The sequence below is a fragment of the Aspergillus candidus genome, assembly GCF_002847045.1.
Source record: "Aspergillus candidus strain CBS 102.13 unplaced genomic scaffold BDW47scaffold_34, whole genome shotgun sequence".
Taxonomy (NCBI): Eukaryota; Fungi; Ascomycota; class Eurotiomycetes; order Eurotiales; family Aspergillaceae; genus Aspergillus; species Aspergillus candidus.
The window spans coordinates 279,723-297,257 of NW_020194039.1; the positions used below are offsets into that span (position 1 = coordinate 279,723).

The 17,535-nt window shown below is 50.0% G+C and overlaps 4 protein-coding genes across 4 annotated transcripts; 2 read left to right on the forward strand and 2 right to left on the reverse strand.

Moving 5' to 3' along the window:
- Positions 1–948: 948 nt before the first annotated feature.
- Positions 949–3,498, reverse strand: BDW47DRAFT_118698 (P-loop containing nucleoside triphosphate hydrolase protein; the record flags this gene model as incomplete). The annotated part of the gene is made up of 6 exons (XM_024815251.1): positions 949–1,169; positions 1,241–1,513; positions 1,576–1,779; positions 1,898–2,131; positions 2,187–2,481; positions 2,539–3,498. 6 exons carry the CDS (start codon positions 3,496–3,498, stop codon positions 949–951), a joined length of 2,187 nt encoding a protein of 728 aa, XP_024670607.1.
- A 1,058-nt stretch (positions 3,499–4,556) lies between these two features.
- Positions 4,557–6,693, forward strand: BDW47DRAFT_127175 (uncharacterized protein; the record flags this gene model as incomplete). Its single annotated transcript, XM_024816675.1, has 5 exons — positions 4,557–4,699; positions 4,771–5,095; positions 5,159–5,690; positions 5,746–5,838; positions 5,918–6,693. The coding sequence occupies 5 exons, from the start codon at positions 4,557–4,559 to the stop codon at positions 6,691–6,693; spliced, it is 1,869 nt and encodes a 622-aa protein (XP_024670608.1).
- Positions 6,694–7,583: 890 nt separating this feature from the next.
- On the reverse strand, positions 7,584–14,102 carry BDW47DRAFT_127176 (uncharacterized protein; the record flags this gene model as incomplete). The annotated part of the gene is made up of 2 exons (XM_024816676.1): positions 7,584–13,938; positions 14,035–14,102. The coding sequence occupies 2 exons, from the start codon at positions 14,100–14,102 to the stop codon at positions 7,584–7,586; spliced, it is 6,423 nt and encodes a 2,140-aa protein (XP_024670609.1).
- A 777-nt stretch (positions 14,103–14,879) lies between these two features.
- On the forward strand, positions 14,880–16,350 carry BDW47DRAFT_108491 (60S ribosomal protein eL27). The gene is made up of 4 exons (XM_024813249.1): positions 14,880–14,965; positions 15,047–15,102; positions 15,319–15,655; positions 15,714–16,350. The coding sequence occupies exons 1-4, from the start codon at positions 14,959–14,961 to the stop codon at positions 15,719–15,721; spliced, it is 408 nt and encodes a 135-aa protein (XP_024670610.1). The 5' UTR covers positions 14,880–14,958; the 3' UTR covers positions 15,722–16,350.
- Positions 16,351–17,535: the final 1,185 nt, after the last annotated feature.

The window sequence follows — 17,535 nt, forward strand, 5'->3', positions numbered from 1 at the left end:
TATGTATTACTTGACTAAGTTAATTAGTGTTGTAGTATATTGCAGTATGCGTGTGTCATTGGCTGTTTTGGGATAACTCACTATCGGCTAACCACCATAGATATTTGCTAAAGTTTGGTCTGAAGTTGCAATCTGATCTTGACTATCCCATTTTACTAAAGACACGGGGAGCGATTGATCTAACCCGGTCAGAGACTGTCATATGGGATTAGATATTCTGATATAGCTCACTATCAGCCCATGTTATCAGCTCGCGGTACTTGGTAGACTCGTCTTTTGAGTATGTTTACCAGCCTGACTAGTCTAACAACGTCATTGAACCGTGTAGTCTCGTTGGGGGCTTGTAGATACCCATTAGGGTCTTTGTGTTTTAAACGAGTCTGATGGGAAAGACATGGTCAGGGAAATATCCCGGCCATTGCACCGGCATTTTGGTCAGGCTTGATATGACTAATATCGCAACATAAGATAAAAAAATAGGAGAAATGCTTAAGAAGAAGGGAGAAATTCTCTTTCTTTCTTGAAGATGAAGCTGGACAGGGACTTGCCATCCAGTCAGTTCATTGATTTGGCATACATCTGAAACAATGAATTAGGGTTTCTAGTATCACTTCTCAATATTAATCCACCTCATACCTCCCTCTGGTATCTGGGTATGTAGGCAAAAAGCTTGATAAGAATCTCAAAACAAGGGTGGTTTGTAGTTAGAAACGGTTATACTTCTTGAAAATACTATGGTGAATGGCTAGCCCTAGAGATATAGTAAAGACCGTAGATGTCGAGATAAGTTAAATGAAATATACCAAATGGCGTATTGTCTAGGTTAGTAGACTATCTGAAGCATCATCCAGATATATTTGAGCCGAAGTCACAAGATAATTAGCCTTAATTCGTCTCGACAACCTCTGTAGATACCTGCTAGGTATATAAAGCCTAGCCAATGAGTTGCTAACGGCCAATGTCACGAATATTGTTAGCCCTCGCTCTCGCTTGGAAGGCACGGCTTTCCTCATCCACTCCGTGCACACCGATCAGATACTGCTTGAATTCCCGAGTCATATTGCAGACCTGCTCAAAGTCTTTCTGGTCCAGCGTGGGCCCATCGCCTTTGGTCTTGTCCGGCTTTTGAGAGAATCGGAATTCGGCGAGCGTGACGGCTGTCTGGAAGACTAGATAAGAGGAGATGATGTTTCAGTATCTTGACTCAATCCATTCACTCAGATAATGGTTGTGGCTCTACCATTGCGAATCTCCCGCCCGTTCCATTCTATCTTGCTAATCACTTCATCTTCCAGAACATATTGTTTTGCGCGTCGAGTGATGATGAAGTCCTGGCGCTCGTCGGTCAGCTTGTCAAAAAATTGCTCCCAGATTTTTCTTCGATCATCTTCTTTCAATTTCTCGTAGCGAATGACGACATGGATTCGTGAGATAAAGGCATCGTCGAAATGACCAACCCGGTTGGTAGTCAGGAACAAGATGCCTCGGTAGTACTCAATGCATCGAAGGAACACTAGGAGAGAACACGATGAGGTTCCATCAATGAGGCTGGGTAGGGATAGAATTGAGACTGACCAGACACCAGGCTATTGCGCTTCAAATCCGTAATTTGCCTTTTCTCGAGGTAAACATCCGCCTCGTCGATGAGCATGATCGCGCCCCATTTCTCGGCCAGCCGAAACCACTTGGAGAGCTGATTCTCTAATTCGAGTTCATCCGTCCCGATGTCTCCACAAGTCAGGGAGAGAAGCGCTCGGCCGGTATACTCAGCAATACATTCTAGATGAGTTAACATGTAAACGGTGTTTTTTTGCTCGATCTTATCCAACTTACCAGCTGTCTGGATGGATGGTACTTTCTTAGCAAGTGACAGTTAGATGGGTAGGCGGATGGGAACTTACAAAAGTCTTTCCGACACCAGGGCTGCCATGAAGGAGAAATATCTGACCTTCGCCTTTACTTTCGATAAAATCAGCTCCCCATAACTTGGTCCGATTGTCTCCACTGGGCTCCGTATATTTGTGTACGAGTGCCCTAATCATCTCCTTTCTAGCCTCGGGCATGACAAGGCTATCAATAGCCCTCTTGTTCACTTCTGGCTCGTGGCAACAAGAAATATTAAGTTTCTCTGCTTGGAACTCAGTTCTGGGTCTAGAGGAAAACGTTCAAAATTGTTCATCTCTTACCCCATTTTCTGGATTTGAAAACAAAGCCATAGAGCAATCGGCTACACAGCAAATACCGATGACGAGCACCTTCCCGGGACCCCGGAAGCTCGAGATTCACCGTCACACTCGGGTCTAAAAGATCATAGTCCGCCCAGCGGAAGCCGGGAGGCGGGTGGGGTCTGAGGCCGAGACATGTGTCGCAGACACAGTTGCCAAGGTCTTCCCCCATGTCAGCGACATCACATGTCTGGGGGACTTCGGCGTTTTCCTGAGTGAAATATGAAGACAGGTCCATATAAACGCGACCCTGGAACTGCCCAGTGGAGTTAATATGACATATTCAAGCTGTATCGAGCGAGTGTATATTTACCCGTCTTTTCGATGAGCCTAAAAACTCGCCCGAGTAAATCATCTGCCTCCCCTGAAGACTTTCATACCATTGTTGACCTTGGCGTATCAAGTGTTCCCGGGTTTTCTCGCCATCAGTTCTATCATAGAAATGGGAGGGAAAGATCTTTAGCGAGGTGATTTGTCTCTCACCATCGAAGGGTGAAACATAGACGAATTCCGAACTTCTTCCCACAAATCTCCCGTCATATTGAAGATTCCATAGATAGACGGAATACGGCTTGGTAAAAACCCGAGAGGAGAGGACTTTCCTGTCCACCTCCACAGATTGAATCACATAGGCCGACATCTGACCCTCCGACACCATATACACCGTTTCACCAGGCTTGAAGAGCAGCCACAACATTCGAAATGTACACAGATTCTGGGTATGTCGAGCTTTTTCATCGTTAACCTGTGCCATGTAGCCAGAGGTTTTGAAGAAGTCAAGAAACGAGCCCAAGTGATTAAATTCCTCTTCGTCACATGGAGGCTGGGTGGGACTGTCCTTTGCTACTAGGGGACATAGAGGGTCAACGTCAGGTTCACGATAGGTCGCTCGATAGGCTTCAAAATCGTCAAAGTAATGGGCTATCAGTGGGTACGGCTCGTCGAGCTGCAGTACTTTGCCTCCGAGTTTTGCGGATGGATAGTAAGTTACCACACGGGCAATAACCTTAAGGAGTGACTCCGAGCATATGGTCACTCTGGTTGAGCGAAGGCTGACATCAATGCTCGCAATATTAACTATTCCCTGTTCCAAAGACTCTATCTCGTCCTCCGACAAAATACAGTCGTATGCCGCCAAAGATGTCTCCAGAACCGTGGTTATATTGTAAATAACATGTTGGAGATCAACGGCCTGTTGAGACACAGAGAGGTCGAAAGGTTTCGAATAGGGAACGTTGTGAACAAAAGTGTCATCCCTGCTTCGAATCTCCATGGAATATGTGACAGTCGGGTCCTGTTCTCCATCGGGCAAGGACAAGGATGACGGTGATTCGGGCTCACCGGGCTCACCGGGCTCAACGCACGAGATTCTCGTAGTGGTCAAATCCTGTGCACACTTGGGGCATTCATCAAATCCAAACTCTAAGATAGTTGCATGAGATCGCCCGTTACTTGGACAGTATAGAGATGCTGCTGAGCTCCAGCCATTCTCGGGATTTGCCTCGGCGTCTTGAACTGGCACCTCGACCTCGAGGTCCGTCGGTTGTGCCGTTACTTCAAGACTTGGATCAGCGTCGGTCTGAAATTGATTGCCGGCGAAAATATCAACGGCTTTAGGTTTCGGGCTGGCAGGCTTGGAAGGGGGAGAGCCTTCTGTATCCGTGCTGGCAGGGGGTGTCGGCAACAGAGTATTCGATGCATTGGATGTCTCATTTACTATTGACATTTTGTCCAGAGTTGTTTGCTCTCGCATCGATAATGTAGGTGTGGAAGGAAAAACCCGGAAATCGACGGAGGACAAGTCCACTTTGGATGAGACTTAGGTTTAATATAACCCCTCTAAATACCAGCAACCTATTCATTTGGCCTTTGTGCGTATCCAGAGTTGGCGCCTGACTGATGCGGCTTTTACTGCGGGCTGTATTAAGTAGCGGATCCTGCCACGAAACTTCAGCTGAGATAATTGGTAGGCATCCATCTTAGCGCCTCAACCTACATAGATAGCACTTCTGGTCCAGGCCTTTTTTGCCTCATCAAATATGAGGCTTAGTAGAAGAGGATTTTCGCTTTTCGCTCAACCAGAGCTAGCCTGTGCGTCCCATGACCTAAAAGGAAAGTGATGGCCACTATCAGTGCCCAATAAGACCGGTCCATTATACCTCACAATTCAAAGAGGGGTACCTCAATTCAATTGGTAGCATGCATGATTGGGACACGCTACCGAAGAAGTGGGATCTAAAAACTATCGGCCTTAACATTTTTCATGATGAACACGGAGCAACGATGGGGAAAGCGAATACGGAAATATCTCCCCTAATCAGACAGTACAGCATGAAGGCAGAGCAGGAAGAGCCTAACAACATGCTCGTTCAAGCTGTAAGCTCCACAATTAGGAAACAGGATGAGGAAGATTTGTGCGACCGACGCCAGGTATGGGAGTGGAGCAAATGGCTGAAGTTCGGGGAGTCCACAGAGTAAGGCCAGCCATCAATACCAATTAGAACTCTTGCGTGCTTCGATGTGCTGATATTGGCCAACGTACCAGCGACGTGGATCTCAAGCGGCTGGAAAATGGCCGCGAGCGCATAGTAGAAACCTGGCAGCGGTTTAGAGAACATCATCATGAGAACCCATCTGCGAACTCCAGCCTGGGCTTCCAGGAAGTGCCGAATATCAACATGCTGAGGGAAATCGTGGGTAATGCTCAGGTGGAATGGGAGACTAGGAGGGGGAAGGGGTTTGGCAAGGTCAAGAGCTATATGTCAGATTTCCTAGAATCGATGAACGACCACTCTTATCTGTTCAAGTTCATTCCGGCTGGAGACAAATACATCAGCCTCATCACTGGGGTTGTGTCGTCAGTTGTCAAGGTGTGCAATCAAACCTGAAGGGATGCAAATGTGTGGCTGACGCAGAAAAATGCTTATATTTAGACTTGTGTCAATTACAAGCGGATTGCCGAGGGGTTCTTTTCAGCCCTGGTCGACCTCAGTGGCGATTTAAGACTGGTGCAGAAGAAGACCGATATCTGGGACAGCCCGGATATAAGACGGCTCGTGGTAGACTACTACGTGATGGTCTTTCAGTTTCTCTGTAGCGCAATGTCTTGGTTCAGTCGACCGTTGCATCGATATCGGTCAATGATCGATAAGAACTTCTTTGATAATGAAGTCAAAGGTTTGGTCGACGGGATGAAGGCGACAGTGGCACGAATCCGTGACGAAGCAGCACATCTCGCAGAAAGGCAAGTCCAACAAATCAAAGATGGAGTAGACCGTGTTTTAGATTCCCTCAGTCCACGAACAAATGATGCTGCCGGCAGATTCTTGCACCTTCAAATTGTGGGTTGTGGGAGCCGGGACGACGACCAGGGGACGATCGAGGGGAAACTTCATCACTTCGGTCAGCTCGTGGGAACATGTTCAATAAAAGCCTTGCAAGACGTTGAAGCAAATTTTGAATACGGTAGGACGGTACACCAACCTGCTATCAGTAGCATGACTAATTTCAGGGATTCTAGACATGCACTCACGGGATAAACACGGAAAGAAAGAGAGCTCGAGAAAGTTCGGGGTAGTCGAGGAAGACGCGTCCGAGACCGAAGCTTTTTCCGGTATGTCAATTATTCAATACTCCAGCCGAGTCAGATCGATTGGCGAGCCTCAAATTTAATGTGATCGGTAAAGATACAGATGAGACTTGGACGCGCTATGACATCCAGAAGACCACGCTCTCGCTTTCAACGTACACGGAGGATGGCAGGGAGGAGATTTCCAATGCGCTCCGGGGAATCTCCATGCCACTGCTACCACAGGAGGTCTTGGATGCCATCAAACGATGGATCGGAAGCCCACAGTCTCGTATAATTTGGATTGAGGGCTTGCCGTCGTACTCCTATGGGTCAAACCTCTCCCTGACGGCAATGCAGCTTTGCACGATTAGCATGCGTGCACAGATCCCCTGCGTATCCTTCTTTTGCAAACCCAGCTACAAGTTTGCCTCAGTACCACACGCATCTCTCACCACACAGGAGGCCTCTGTTGTAGCGTTGTTGTACTCCGTAACCGCTCAGCTTGCGCGTCTCATCCCAGCCGACTTTCAGGGTTCTCCGGATCTCTACCAGCAGCAATTTCAACTGCTCGATGGGAGTATTAAAAGTGCTTCCATTGCACTGCGGATTATTCAAGATCTTCTGATACATGTGCCACCGTCCATTATATGGATAATCGATGGGCTGCAGTTGGCAGAAAGCAGGAGCACCATTCAAATTTTGGACGAATTTGTGGCCATGCTACGCGATCAAGAGAATCGCCGAACCTCCAAAGTGTGCTTCACCACAGACGGGAACAGTCATGTTATGCTACCAGCCATCAGAGTAGATGAACGAGTGGATGCCTCTCGTATGGCTCTAGCAGGGCAGCAATTGCCAGGAGGTGGAGATATCTTTACAGAGTTGAATCGTTGGTAGATTGTGCTGGATAAGAGACAGCTAGGATAGCATCATTGTGAAGTTCAATAGGCTTATCAGGTCAGATTCGGTACTTGCCCAGCCCACTACTTACTGTAGGTTGCTGTAACTGGAATTTTCGAATGATTGCTAGTGAATTCCGCAGGTTCAAAGCTGTTGTTAGATGCAACAAGTGTAACAGACATGACCAGACATTTGACTCATGAGGCGTCAGGTGGCTAGTCAACATTGTTCACACAAACAACTACGACTACGTATAATTATTTGGTACCTTTCTAGATATGGAGCTTCCCTAAGATAATCAAAAGAATTCGTAGTACGTAACAGGTTTTTTCTAAGGGTTGTATCAAACAAGTCTATAAACTCATGCTTCAGTACGGCAGCGCAGACGGGAAGCCCTGCTTGACAACCCTGATATCGTGTTACACTAAATATAGAATTACTTACGAAAGCCAACTAAGACATGATGGTTTTTTTGTGGTGGAGTGGTGATTTCTTCTTCTATTTACAACAAGTCAAAAGAGGTAGATAGAGAAAAACTAGACGACGCGAATAGATCCAATCGCAAACTTATACGATAGTAACTAAAGACATCTTATTTGAATTTCAACATTACCTGCAAAAGTAACATATCAAAAGGAGTGGAAATAAGAGAAAAAGAAAAAGAAGAAATTCAATCAAATAATAAATCATAGTACGTATCCTCGTCAAACGCTGCACATATCTAAAGCTAACTATGCTAATCACAAAAGAAAACACAAAAGAAAACATAAACATAATCCAAGTCATATCAACAGTGGCAATCAATAACAAAACAGTCGACCGATCATTCGTCAATGGTATAGTTATCACAAGGAGGCAAGACGCGACGCCGCTTAAACAAAATACGCTCAGTCGACGGCGCTAGAGACCTCTGCACCTAGTCCGCTGTCGCTGTACTGTCCGTAGAGGACCATTTTGGAGGTTTCTTCATCCAAGGTGTGTGGCTGTTGCTCCTGAACGTCAGGGAGATGGTCTTTCTTGGTCGCCGGGGCGTCTTCGACATCCGACGCGTCGTTCTCGTCTTGCTCGTGCTCCTCCTCGTGCTGACTTGCGAGCTCGCTGTAGTCATCCGCGACAGATTGGGGGCCAACTAGACGAGTGCTGGCGGTGGTGTTGCTCGCAGCGCTAACCGTTCGTCCGGCCGAAACAACACTACCGGTTCCATAGATCATGCTGTCGGTGCAAGTCCCTGTGTAGCTAGTCCTCCGTTCGGTGCCCGCATCGCTCTCGTCACCACTCCGGTTCTCGTCTTCCTCCGGGAATGCCTCATTCTCCTTGTTGGCTACGGAGCTCCGCCCTCCCCAAGAAGACTTCCGATAGGAGAGGTTGGACTTGACCGAGTGGCTCCGTTTCAGATTCGTCAATCCACTAGTGGCGCTCGTCCGTCTCTCCCCAACGCCGCGGTTAGCTGTGACATGGCCGAGGCTGAGGATTCTTCTTTCCTTGCTGGAGTTGGGCAAAGCAGCAGGGGCCGGTGATGACGCCCCCGACACTCGCTTCTTCAGCGCCAGTCCGACACTACTTCCCAGCAAGTTGTGAACATCCTTAGGAGTTGCGGTGGCGGTACTGGTGTTGCTTGGCCCGCGAGCGCGAAGTCCGCGTGCCTTTTTCATACCGATGCCCTGTCCACCGTTGGGACGACTGAGGAGGACACTGCGAGCGTGGTCCAGCACTCCTTCCAGGATCCGCTTCTCCAAGCTATCCGCACGCTCTTCCATAACTTGCATCTCCTCATGCCGGAGGTCAAGCGCCATCTCCAAGCCAGATAGCTCCTTGTTCAGCTTGGCGTTCTGCTTGGTAAGCGTCTCCTTTTCTGACTTCAGATTGCCGATCATGTTCAGCAAAGAATCTTTTTCTTCCTTGAGCGTGACCAGTTCAGCCTCCACCTGCTCGCGCTGCGCGTTTCTCCTCTCCAGCGCCACCGCTGCTTCCTCCGCCTCCCGACGCTTGCGATCGTTGTCTTCAGCTACGATGACCGACTGGGCTGTAAACATCTCGTTCATCTTGCGGTGGGTTTCCATGATGTCCTTGTGCATCTCGTCCAGCTTCATCATCTGCGTCACTTGCGGCTCGGTGTTCGTTGCGTGACCAATGAGGGTGTCCAGCTTGTCGTGCACAGGGCCACTATCGCTCGTAGCATGATCAAGCAGCTCACTCAGTTTTTCGTACATCTGGCCATTCGTGCTTGTCGTGTGGCTCAGGAGCTGATCGAGCTTCTCGTGCACCTGATCGCTCGTCACTCGCTCCACCAGGACATTCAATGCCTCATGCACCTTTTCATTCTTGGCGTGGTCCAGAATGCTATCAAGCTTCTCCCGAACATGAGTGTCATCGTACTTTTCCGGCTCAGGCGGAGGCAAGGCGGGAAGCATTTGTGGAATCGACGCAGGAATAGTAGAAAGATCCATTTTGATGTCCTTGGCAGATTGCTGGGAGTGGTCGTAGTGCTGGTTGACGATTGAAAGGATCTCCTGGATGGACTCTAGCACCTGAGGATGGAATTCATGCAGCTTGCTCTCCAGACGATCTGTGGCATCAGCAGCTCTCTGGAAGTCGGAACGAGACTGCTCCTGGTGGGATTTGACCTCGTTGTGCATTTCCTCCATCTTGGTGTAGGAGGTGTCGACTTTTTCGAAGAAAGTCTTTGCATCCACGCTCATGCGCTCGCAGGTCTCATTGACACTATTGCCCATGGAGCCAATGACAAGCTTGATGTCTTCTGCGAGGGACTTGGTGCTGGTAACTGCCTCGAGGCTGGCATTGTCGCGTTCCGCAGTTTCGGTGAACCTGGATTCCAACGAAGTGTGGGCTCCGTCGTACTTCTCCATCAGTTCACCAAGTTTTTCGTCGATTTTTTCTCCCAGTTCGACGATGATCGCTGCTCTAGTCTCGTCGTGCTTGACCATGGAAGCCGCGTCACGCTCCTCATTCTGCAACTTGCTGGCGTCCTGCTCCCCGCGAGCACGCTCGAACTCCCGGTTGATAAGTTCCGTGAGTTCATTGATCGAATCGACGGTCGAAAATCCTTCCGCCGATACGGCGAGACCTTCGAGAAGTTGCTTGAGCTCGCAAAGGCCTTCGCTGCTTCCATCCAGCTTACCCCTTAGCTCGTCTCCGAGCCCCTCAACGACAGCCCGGGCCTCTTCGATCTTCTCCGCAAGGCCAGCATGCTCAACCTTTCGAGCGTCGAAAGCTTGGCCGGTCATTTCACTGTCGGTTTCCGTCTTACTTCGGAACTCGGCCACGAGGTCAGTTAGATTTTGAAGTTCGGTCTTCGTCGGCAAAGTTTCAGGATCAGGGATCTTCAGCTCATCCATTTGGGTCTTAACCTCAAATATCATGGCCTCGACCGTTTGCAAGTCCGTCTTGACTAGCTTCTCGGTGTCTTCTTCCTCCTGTGTCCCCTTGCTCTTTAGCTCGTCCAAAGCCACCCACATCTCTTTCATGAGTGTCTCCAGAGTCCCGATCTCCGACTTCGTTGGGCCCTCCACTTCCAAGCGAGTGCTTAGCTCAGAAAGGGCTTCCTTGGTTTCTTTGACGACTGCCTCGAGGCTTCCCAGTTGCTCCGCTCGCGCAATCTCGTCCGGAGCTGGGAAGGTCATTTCATCGAGTTGACACTTGGTGTTTCGGAGAAGGGTCTCAATGGCGTCGGTATCTTCCTTCTTGGCGGTGGTCTCGTCCGCTGGACTGTCGCGAGCTACAATACCAGCGACAGAGCCTTGCAGTTCATGCAGACCTGCCAGGACCTCATCTAGATGTTCCCTTTTTAGAGCATCCTCCGAGGGCTCTGGCACACGTGGAGTCGACTCAATAGCTTCCACCTTGTCTTGAAGTTGGGAAATCAAAGACTTTAGTCCCTCAATGTCGCCACTGATATCGCTGGCAGAACTGGGCTCGTTCGCGAGCATCAATTCTCCTCCGCGTGAGGTTTCAGTGTCCGCCTGGGCGGCAGATTCTCGCAACGTTTCCACATCCGCCTTCAGTCCGACAAGACCCTCTTTCAAGGAGTTTAGAAGATCAGAATGATCAACTGCTTCCGGTCGTTCTAGAATCTTTGCCAGGTCCACACGGAGGGAGCCCATGCCGTCATTCAACACCTCGAGGATCTCACCAGAGGAGAAGGTAGTGTCACCGCCGTCCCTTGGTTGGCTGTTCTCTTCTCTGAAATTCTCCAGACTTTCGCGAAGGGCTGCGATGATCTCGTCCCTATCACTGCTGTCCTTATTACCAGTCGGCTCTGAGCGGACGAGGGTCATGCTTATCGAGTCGTGCAGATTATCAAATTCGCGCTTGATCAACTGAGGGAGGTCGCTGTCCGGCGCCTCCTTGTGGTGCTCGGATATGTCCCGAATGGCGTCGAGAATCTCATCCTTATCGTTGGGCGCATTGTTGCGAATGAGGAGCGCACTGAGGGTTTGTCGAAGGTGCTCGAATTCCTTCTCCATGGCATCTAGAAGTTCTGGGGTATCCGGATTGCCGTTAGATCCGGTGGATAAAGCAGTGTCGGTGATGGTTTTTTCCATATCAGCCTGCAGCAGACGGAAACCTTCCTTCACCGTGTCCATGATCTCGTGTTTGCCTGCCGCTTCCGTCGCTGTAGTGGCGTAGCTTTCGATCTCGTGTCGCACAACATCGATTCCATCCCTAATAGCGTGAAGGACCTTCTCGGTGTCCATTTCGTTGGTTCCTGGGCGCTGATTCATTTCCTCCCTCAAGCCGTCGAAGTGCTCGTGAAGGCGTTCAAGCATTTGCTCACCAATACCTTGGTTAGCATTGGTGGTTGCCTCATGGAGACCCTCTGCGATTGCCTCCATGAGATCGTCTTTGTTAAGTTCAATCTCTCTGCCGTTCTGGTTTTCCAATCCCTCCGCGATTGCACTGATGATATCTTCGCGGGAGATAGTGCTTTGCACGTTCGTACTGACAGCCGAGTTCTGGGCGACAAATGCTTCGTTAATTGCATCAGTAATGTCATCCTTGGAGACATTAGGTCTGTCCATCTCTTTGGCTGCGGTGAAGTGCGCCTCGAGCCCGTCCGAGACAGCGCTCAAGATCTCATCGCGACCTAATCCCGAGTCAAGAGTTGACCGCGTAAGAGCGCTCTGCGATGTGACGGACTCGGTGACTGCATGTAGTATCTCGTCCCGCATAGCGTCAAAGTGTTCATGGTCCGGCGCTCGGGGAGCAGATTCCTGGGATTCCTCGAAGCATTGGCGGATAGTCTGGATGATCTCCTCTCTGGTGATACTTGGGGGCTGCTCAAAGCTCTGCACGCCGGCTTGGACAGCAGCGAGCACCTGATCGTACGTCACCGCCTGCTCATGCTGTGGCTGGTATGCTTGCAGACCTTCCTTCAAGCATTCTAGGATTTCATCTCTTTCCAGTCCAAAGTTCTGGAGTTCGATTTCAGGCTTGTAATTTTCCCAAGCCTCCCGTACCGTTTCCAGAATTTCTTCCTTTTGCATGGTGGTACCCTGTGGCTCGTCACGCAGTTTATCAAGCTCCAAGTCCTCCAAAGCTTTTATGACGATAGAGTAAATCTCATGACCATCCACGGCTTGTTGCAATTCGGACAGGACAGATGTGTGACGACGATTATCACTCATGATGGATGCCAATGAATCTCTGAGTTCGCGCAAGCTGTGGTTGACGATTGCGGTTATCTCGTCCGGTCCTGGGGCTCGCGGTGTATCCTCGATGGCCCGGGAAGATTCGATCCGGGAAGATTCGATTTGTTCGAAATGCCGCGCGATATTGCGTCCCATCCCTAGGACCTCGCCACGCAGTTCGCGTACCAAAGCTTTCACCTCGTTTGTCATTCCACCTCCTTCAATCACGCTCGTCTTGACTCTCTTCATGATCGATAGCATTTCCTCGCTGACTTTACCGTCTTGGAAGGCTACGGAGCGCTCGCCGACCTGACCATTGCTGTCTTCGAAAGCTCGCGTATCCGGGACGACAGCAGAATCCGGGCCGAAAGATCTCGATCGAGGAGCATTCGCGGCTCCCTGTGGGTGGCGGTCATGAGGGTCAGCTTGAGATCGCACCAAAGCCTTGTTCCCCGATTCTTCTTTCACGAGGTTCAAAATCTCCTCCAGCATCTTCATCATCGACTGATCGGCGCTGCGCTTGGGTGGGTCGGATGAAGCCGGTCTTGCTTTTATCTCGTCCACCAACTCGACAAGCTTCTCTTGCCCTTCCTTGGTAGCCATCTCCCGTAACATCTTCTCCAACAGGGCAATACTGGCCGAGCCGTCAGAAACAGGTGTAGGGGAAGAGCAAATATCGTGCTCCAAGGAAGCAAAATGGCTAGGGCTGGTCATGCGTGGTGCCGAATAACTCTTCTTGGAGTTTGGAGAACTATCCAATCCCGTGCTGTTAACACCAATGTCTGAACCGAGAAGATTACCGAGATCCCACCTTGTGGAAAAATCAGGATCTAAAAACTTTGCGGCTAGATTGGAGGACAAATCACGGAGACTCTTTCTTATGTCCTCATCGCGCGTACTTGTAGCCGCCTTGAGGCTGACCAGATCGGTGGCATTGTCCTTGCTCCGTCGACTCAACTGCGCCATCTCTCGCTGGAGATTGCTGGCAATATCTGTAAGACCGAGAATTTGCGTGGACAGGGCTTCGAGACCGTGGGGGTTGGAACGCTTGGGCTCAAAGAAGGGATCGGCATCGTAACTCTTCGCTTGCGGTTCGCCGCTGCCAGCGGGAATTTGCATATTCTGAAGAGCAAGCATTGTGGCGGAGGTAGGTGTGCTCTCGCCCAGGATCGGCTTCGACAAATACCGGCTGGATATGAGCAAATTGGGGGGATCGCATTCTGGATCTCGGTTCTCTTTGCTCTCAGACTTGGTCTGGTGCTTTTCGTTAAGTTTGGGCCCAAATTCAAAAGTAGATGCGCGCTGCGGCCGCTCGGGGGATTTGTTTTCTAAATAACTCAGAAACTCTGACCGCGGGTCAGTATTCTGCAGCGACTGCATGCGCTTGTGGAATTGGCCTTTGATTAAAGACTTCTCTGGCGACTGCTTTGATGGCATGGGGTTCGTCGTGTATGGGCTCGTCGCATTTTCCCGCGGCTTTTCCGCGAAGTTTGCGGCCACCGCCTGAATGCCTGGGGAGACATTTGGCTTCGTAGCAGGACTAGTAGATCCAGGGTTCATGGGGAGCGGAGGAGGTGCACGTTCGGGGTCCGAACTGTCCCACCTTCGTTTCCACGATCTCATTGTCAGTCTGATGTAATCGATTGGCTTAAAAGAGGGAGGACGACTCCGGGATTTTCTGGCCACTTACATGGGCACGGTTTGATTTCTCAAAACCAGCTCGCGATCGCGGGAATTCTCACGGGTGTGCGAAGGCATCGTGAAGCCTGAAAGGTTTATTCGTTTCGATTGGCGCACTGACTGTTTGGTCGCCTGTTGTAGTAGGGAAATCTGGGGTGGGTATATGGGGTTCGCGGTAGATTGATCGTCGATCTCAAGGTCGTAAAGGCATATCAAGTCGTCAAAACAAAACAGAAACAAGAAAACAATTGATACAAGAGCCCCGACCAAGTAACTTGGGGGAATCATGCACAGGTAAACAGGAAAGAAGAAAACAGACAGATGCGCTTGCTATGAAGGAACCGAGGGCAGCAACAATAAACAAATGAGACAATGCGACAAAGTGACAGGCAAGGGAGTAAAAAAGCGAGGCAAGTACGTCGAGAGATAAAATTAACAAAGGTCAGATCAAGATGCGCACGAGATGGAGTAGTCCCATTAAAGATCCAAGTAATCAATCAATACATATAGTATCACCAAAGGGACCAAGTGGAGCAAGAACGGGGGGAAAGATCGGTACAGATGGGCTCACGGTCCAATCTACGATGTACACATCAAAGCTCCCTTCATAGCAACCGGCGCCTTCTGGTTGTCAAGTAAACAAATGCCCAACGAGCCCGAGGGCGGTGTGAGGGATGCATGACTAAGCGAAAGTATCTCCGAGACGCGGGCCACTAATCCTTTTGGGGAAATTTTCCTAGAAAGGACTAGTGGTCGGCCTTCGGTAACTCGGCCAATAGACGCTCGGCACACAAATTCAGGTGTGCCCTGAACTCGCTTCCCTTCCCAAGCGAAAAAAAGAAGTCGAGCGCGGAGTCTATCTCTATCGTCACTCGACCGAAGCAAATCGACAACCACCCCATCGACCTTGCTGCCGCTCACCGGGACTTTCACAATGAAGTGTTAGTTGTTCGCCTCGATCCCCCGAATTGATTGATATACTTTTTGTTGCATTGGGACGCCAGCTGACTGAAATGATATAGTCATGAAAGTGGGCCGTGTGGCCATCATCACCCGTGGCCGTTACGCCGGTAAGAAGGTACGACAAGAATCTATCCCATCCGAGACGGAGAACGATGCACATTAAATGGAATGAGAGGAGGGGGAACACCGGATCGATCCAGCGATTTCGACATGGAAAGAAGAAATGGGCTGGAACGGAATAAGAGCGGGGATCTACGAATGGGAAAACGGAATGACACAACTTGCTTGCAGGATGTGATGCTGACGAGGGTCTTTTTTTCGCGATCTACAGGTCGTCATTGTCCAGCCTAACGAGACTGGCTCCAAGGCGCACCCGTTCCCCTACGCCATCGTTGCCGGTATCGAGCGCTACCCCGGCAAGGTCACCCGCCGCATGGGTAAGAAGATGGTCGAGAAGCGCAGCCGCATCAAGCCTTTCATCAAGGTCGTCAACTTCAACCACCTGATGCCCACCCGTTACACGCTCGAGCTTGAGGGTCTCAAGGGTGCCGTCTCCACCGACACCTTCAAGGAGGTCTCCCAGCGTGAGGAGTCCAAGAAGACCATCAAGAAGGCTCTGGAGGACCGCTACACCAGCGGCAAGAACCGCTGGTTCTTCACTCCTCTGCGTATGTTCTTCCATATCTGGTGTTCCGTTCTGGTCGCGCAAGTGCTGACTAGACACAGGTTTCTAAACGGGTTATTTTGGGGCGTTTTGTCATTTGAGCGCGCAAGGTCTTAGATGAGGCAAAAGGGCAAAAAAACGCATCGAGCACACTCGGTTCACGAGCACGGAATTGAGATGACGAATACCAATGCTGGAGGAAAGAAGCGGGAATGTATCGATGTACAAGTCCAGGACTGGGCCAGTTCTTAGATGAAGGAGGCCACTCAGATCTGGCGTCCTTTTGAAACGAATGGAAAATATGAACAAATTCAATTTCCCTTTTTTTGTCTGAGCCACAACTTGAATCTTTGGATCTGTCGTGTTGACCTAGTTTGCTTGCTTGCTACTAACCTACTTCTGGATTGCCGATCATATCGTGTTGCGCACATGACTTTTAATACCTATGGTACGGAAGTCTGCCTTATGACCTTGAACCGATCTTTCCGAGCCTCTCCCGTGGGGTGTCATCGTACACCACGCTTCGATTAGATATCTATGGCGGGTAGTCTTCGCTCTTGGCCGCCCCGCAGCAAAGTACATGCATCCGCATCCCCAGATCCGTCTCGACTCGATTCACAAACAAGGGGAAGGGGGCTGGGGCCGGGAAGCATCCATACACGCCGACCATCCAGTCTGGTCCATCCGCATAGTCAGTCCCAACCACAAGCACGCAGTAAGAACCAAGACCAAGCCACCCATGCACGCAAAGCGGGCACCAAATGAGGCACAGACGATCCCTAATGGGCTTGCATGTGCCTCATCGCCCCAGTAAATACTAAATCCCCACAGCCTACAACAAAGGCAGAGAAGCAGAGGGAGGGGAGACCTAAGAGCGGGCCACCGCGCGTATTGCAGATCACTGACCCTAGACTACAAGGCTCATTCTACCTATGGATACTAGTTGTCACAGCTACAGCTAGTAGAGGACCTAGCCCAGTTGGTTAGGAGTTAGTCGCCGGTATCCTGGAGAGCTAACTAATGTACCATGGGCGCCAGAGCAACGCAACGCAGCGCAGCGCACTGTTCCCTCCGTCTCGGGGGGTTGTGATTGACTCCAAACCGATAATTCCTCGGTGTCGGCGCATGTATGCACATTCCATTCTATTCCTGTCTGAGGTCGGCGCCCAGGCTAGTCGGCTGGTCGTTAGCGCCCACATGGTAGGATGAGGGTATCATAATTTTCCGTTTCTATTTTCGAGTTAAATTGGCTTCTTCTTGGTTTGTGCATGCTTTTAGATTTTTTATGCTTTTTCCTCAATATGTATCCAACAAGATTTTGGCTGCACAATTTTGGATTTCTTTCCCTTCCGATATATATATATTAATTCGGCCAGGATCGATAATACAGGAGAGGCATGATGAAACAGTGTATTCTAAACCACGCCACAATATCTGATGGAACGTAGGAAGTGTAGGCTTAGGCTACTGCGGATAGACCACACTACGACCGGATATTCAACCTTGTCTGCCCTCCGATCTAGTGGGTTACGACGCGGAGGGGCAGAGAGTACATCCCACAAAAGTACGCTTCATGTGGGTAGTCCCCATACGGGGGCAGGGAAGAACTACAGTCAACCCCATTTCTATCTCCACAGACCCCGGTCTCCGGAGAAAGTGGAAACGAGCGTGTCTGTGTCTCCTCTAGTGTATGGAGCCCTGGAGCCTGGAGTGTGCACTGTACAGCGTACGGCTGGGGCCTTCGGCCGGTTGTTATCCAGGACGCTCAGGCCAACCGGTGGATCAAGTCAGAATAGCATCACGGCAAGTGGAGCAAGCAACGAGGATGCAGACAAGAAAGGGATCTATTGCGAGATTTGTTGTAGTCTCGTAGTCTCACAGGCC

What these genes read in the sequence shown, in the direction of transcription:
- BDW47DRAFT_108491 (XM_024813249.1), top strand. An exon ending in GCCGTTACGCCGGTAAGAAG is followed by an intron (nt 15,103 to 15,318) that starts GTACGACAAGAA and finishes CGCGATCTACAG; the next exon opens with GTCGTCATTGTCCAGCCTAA.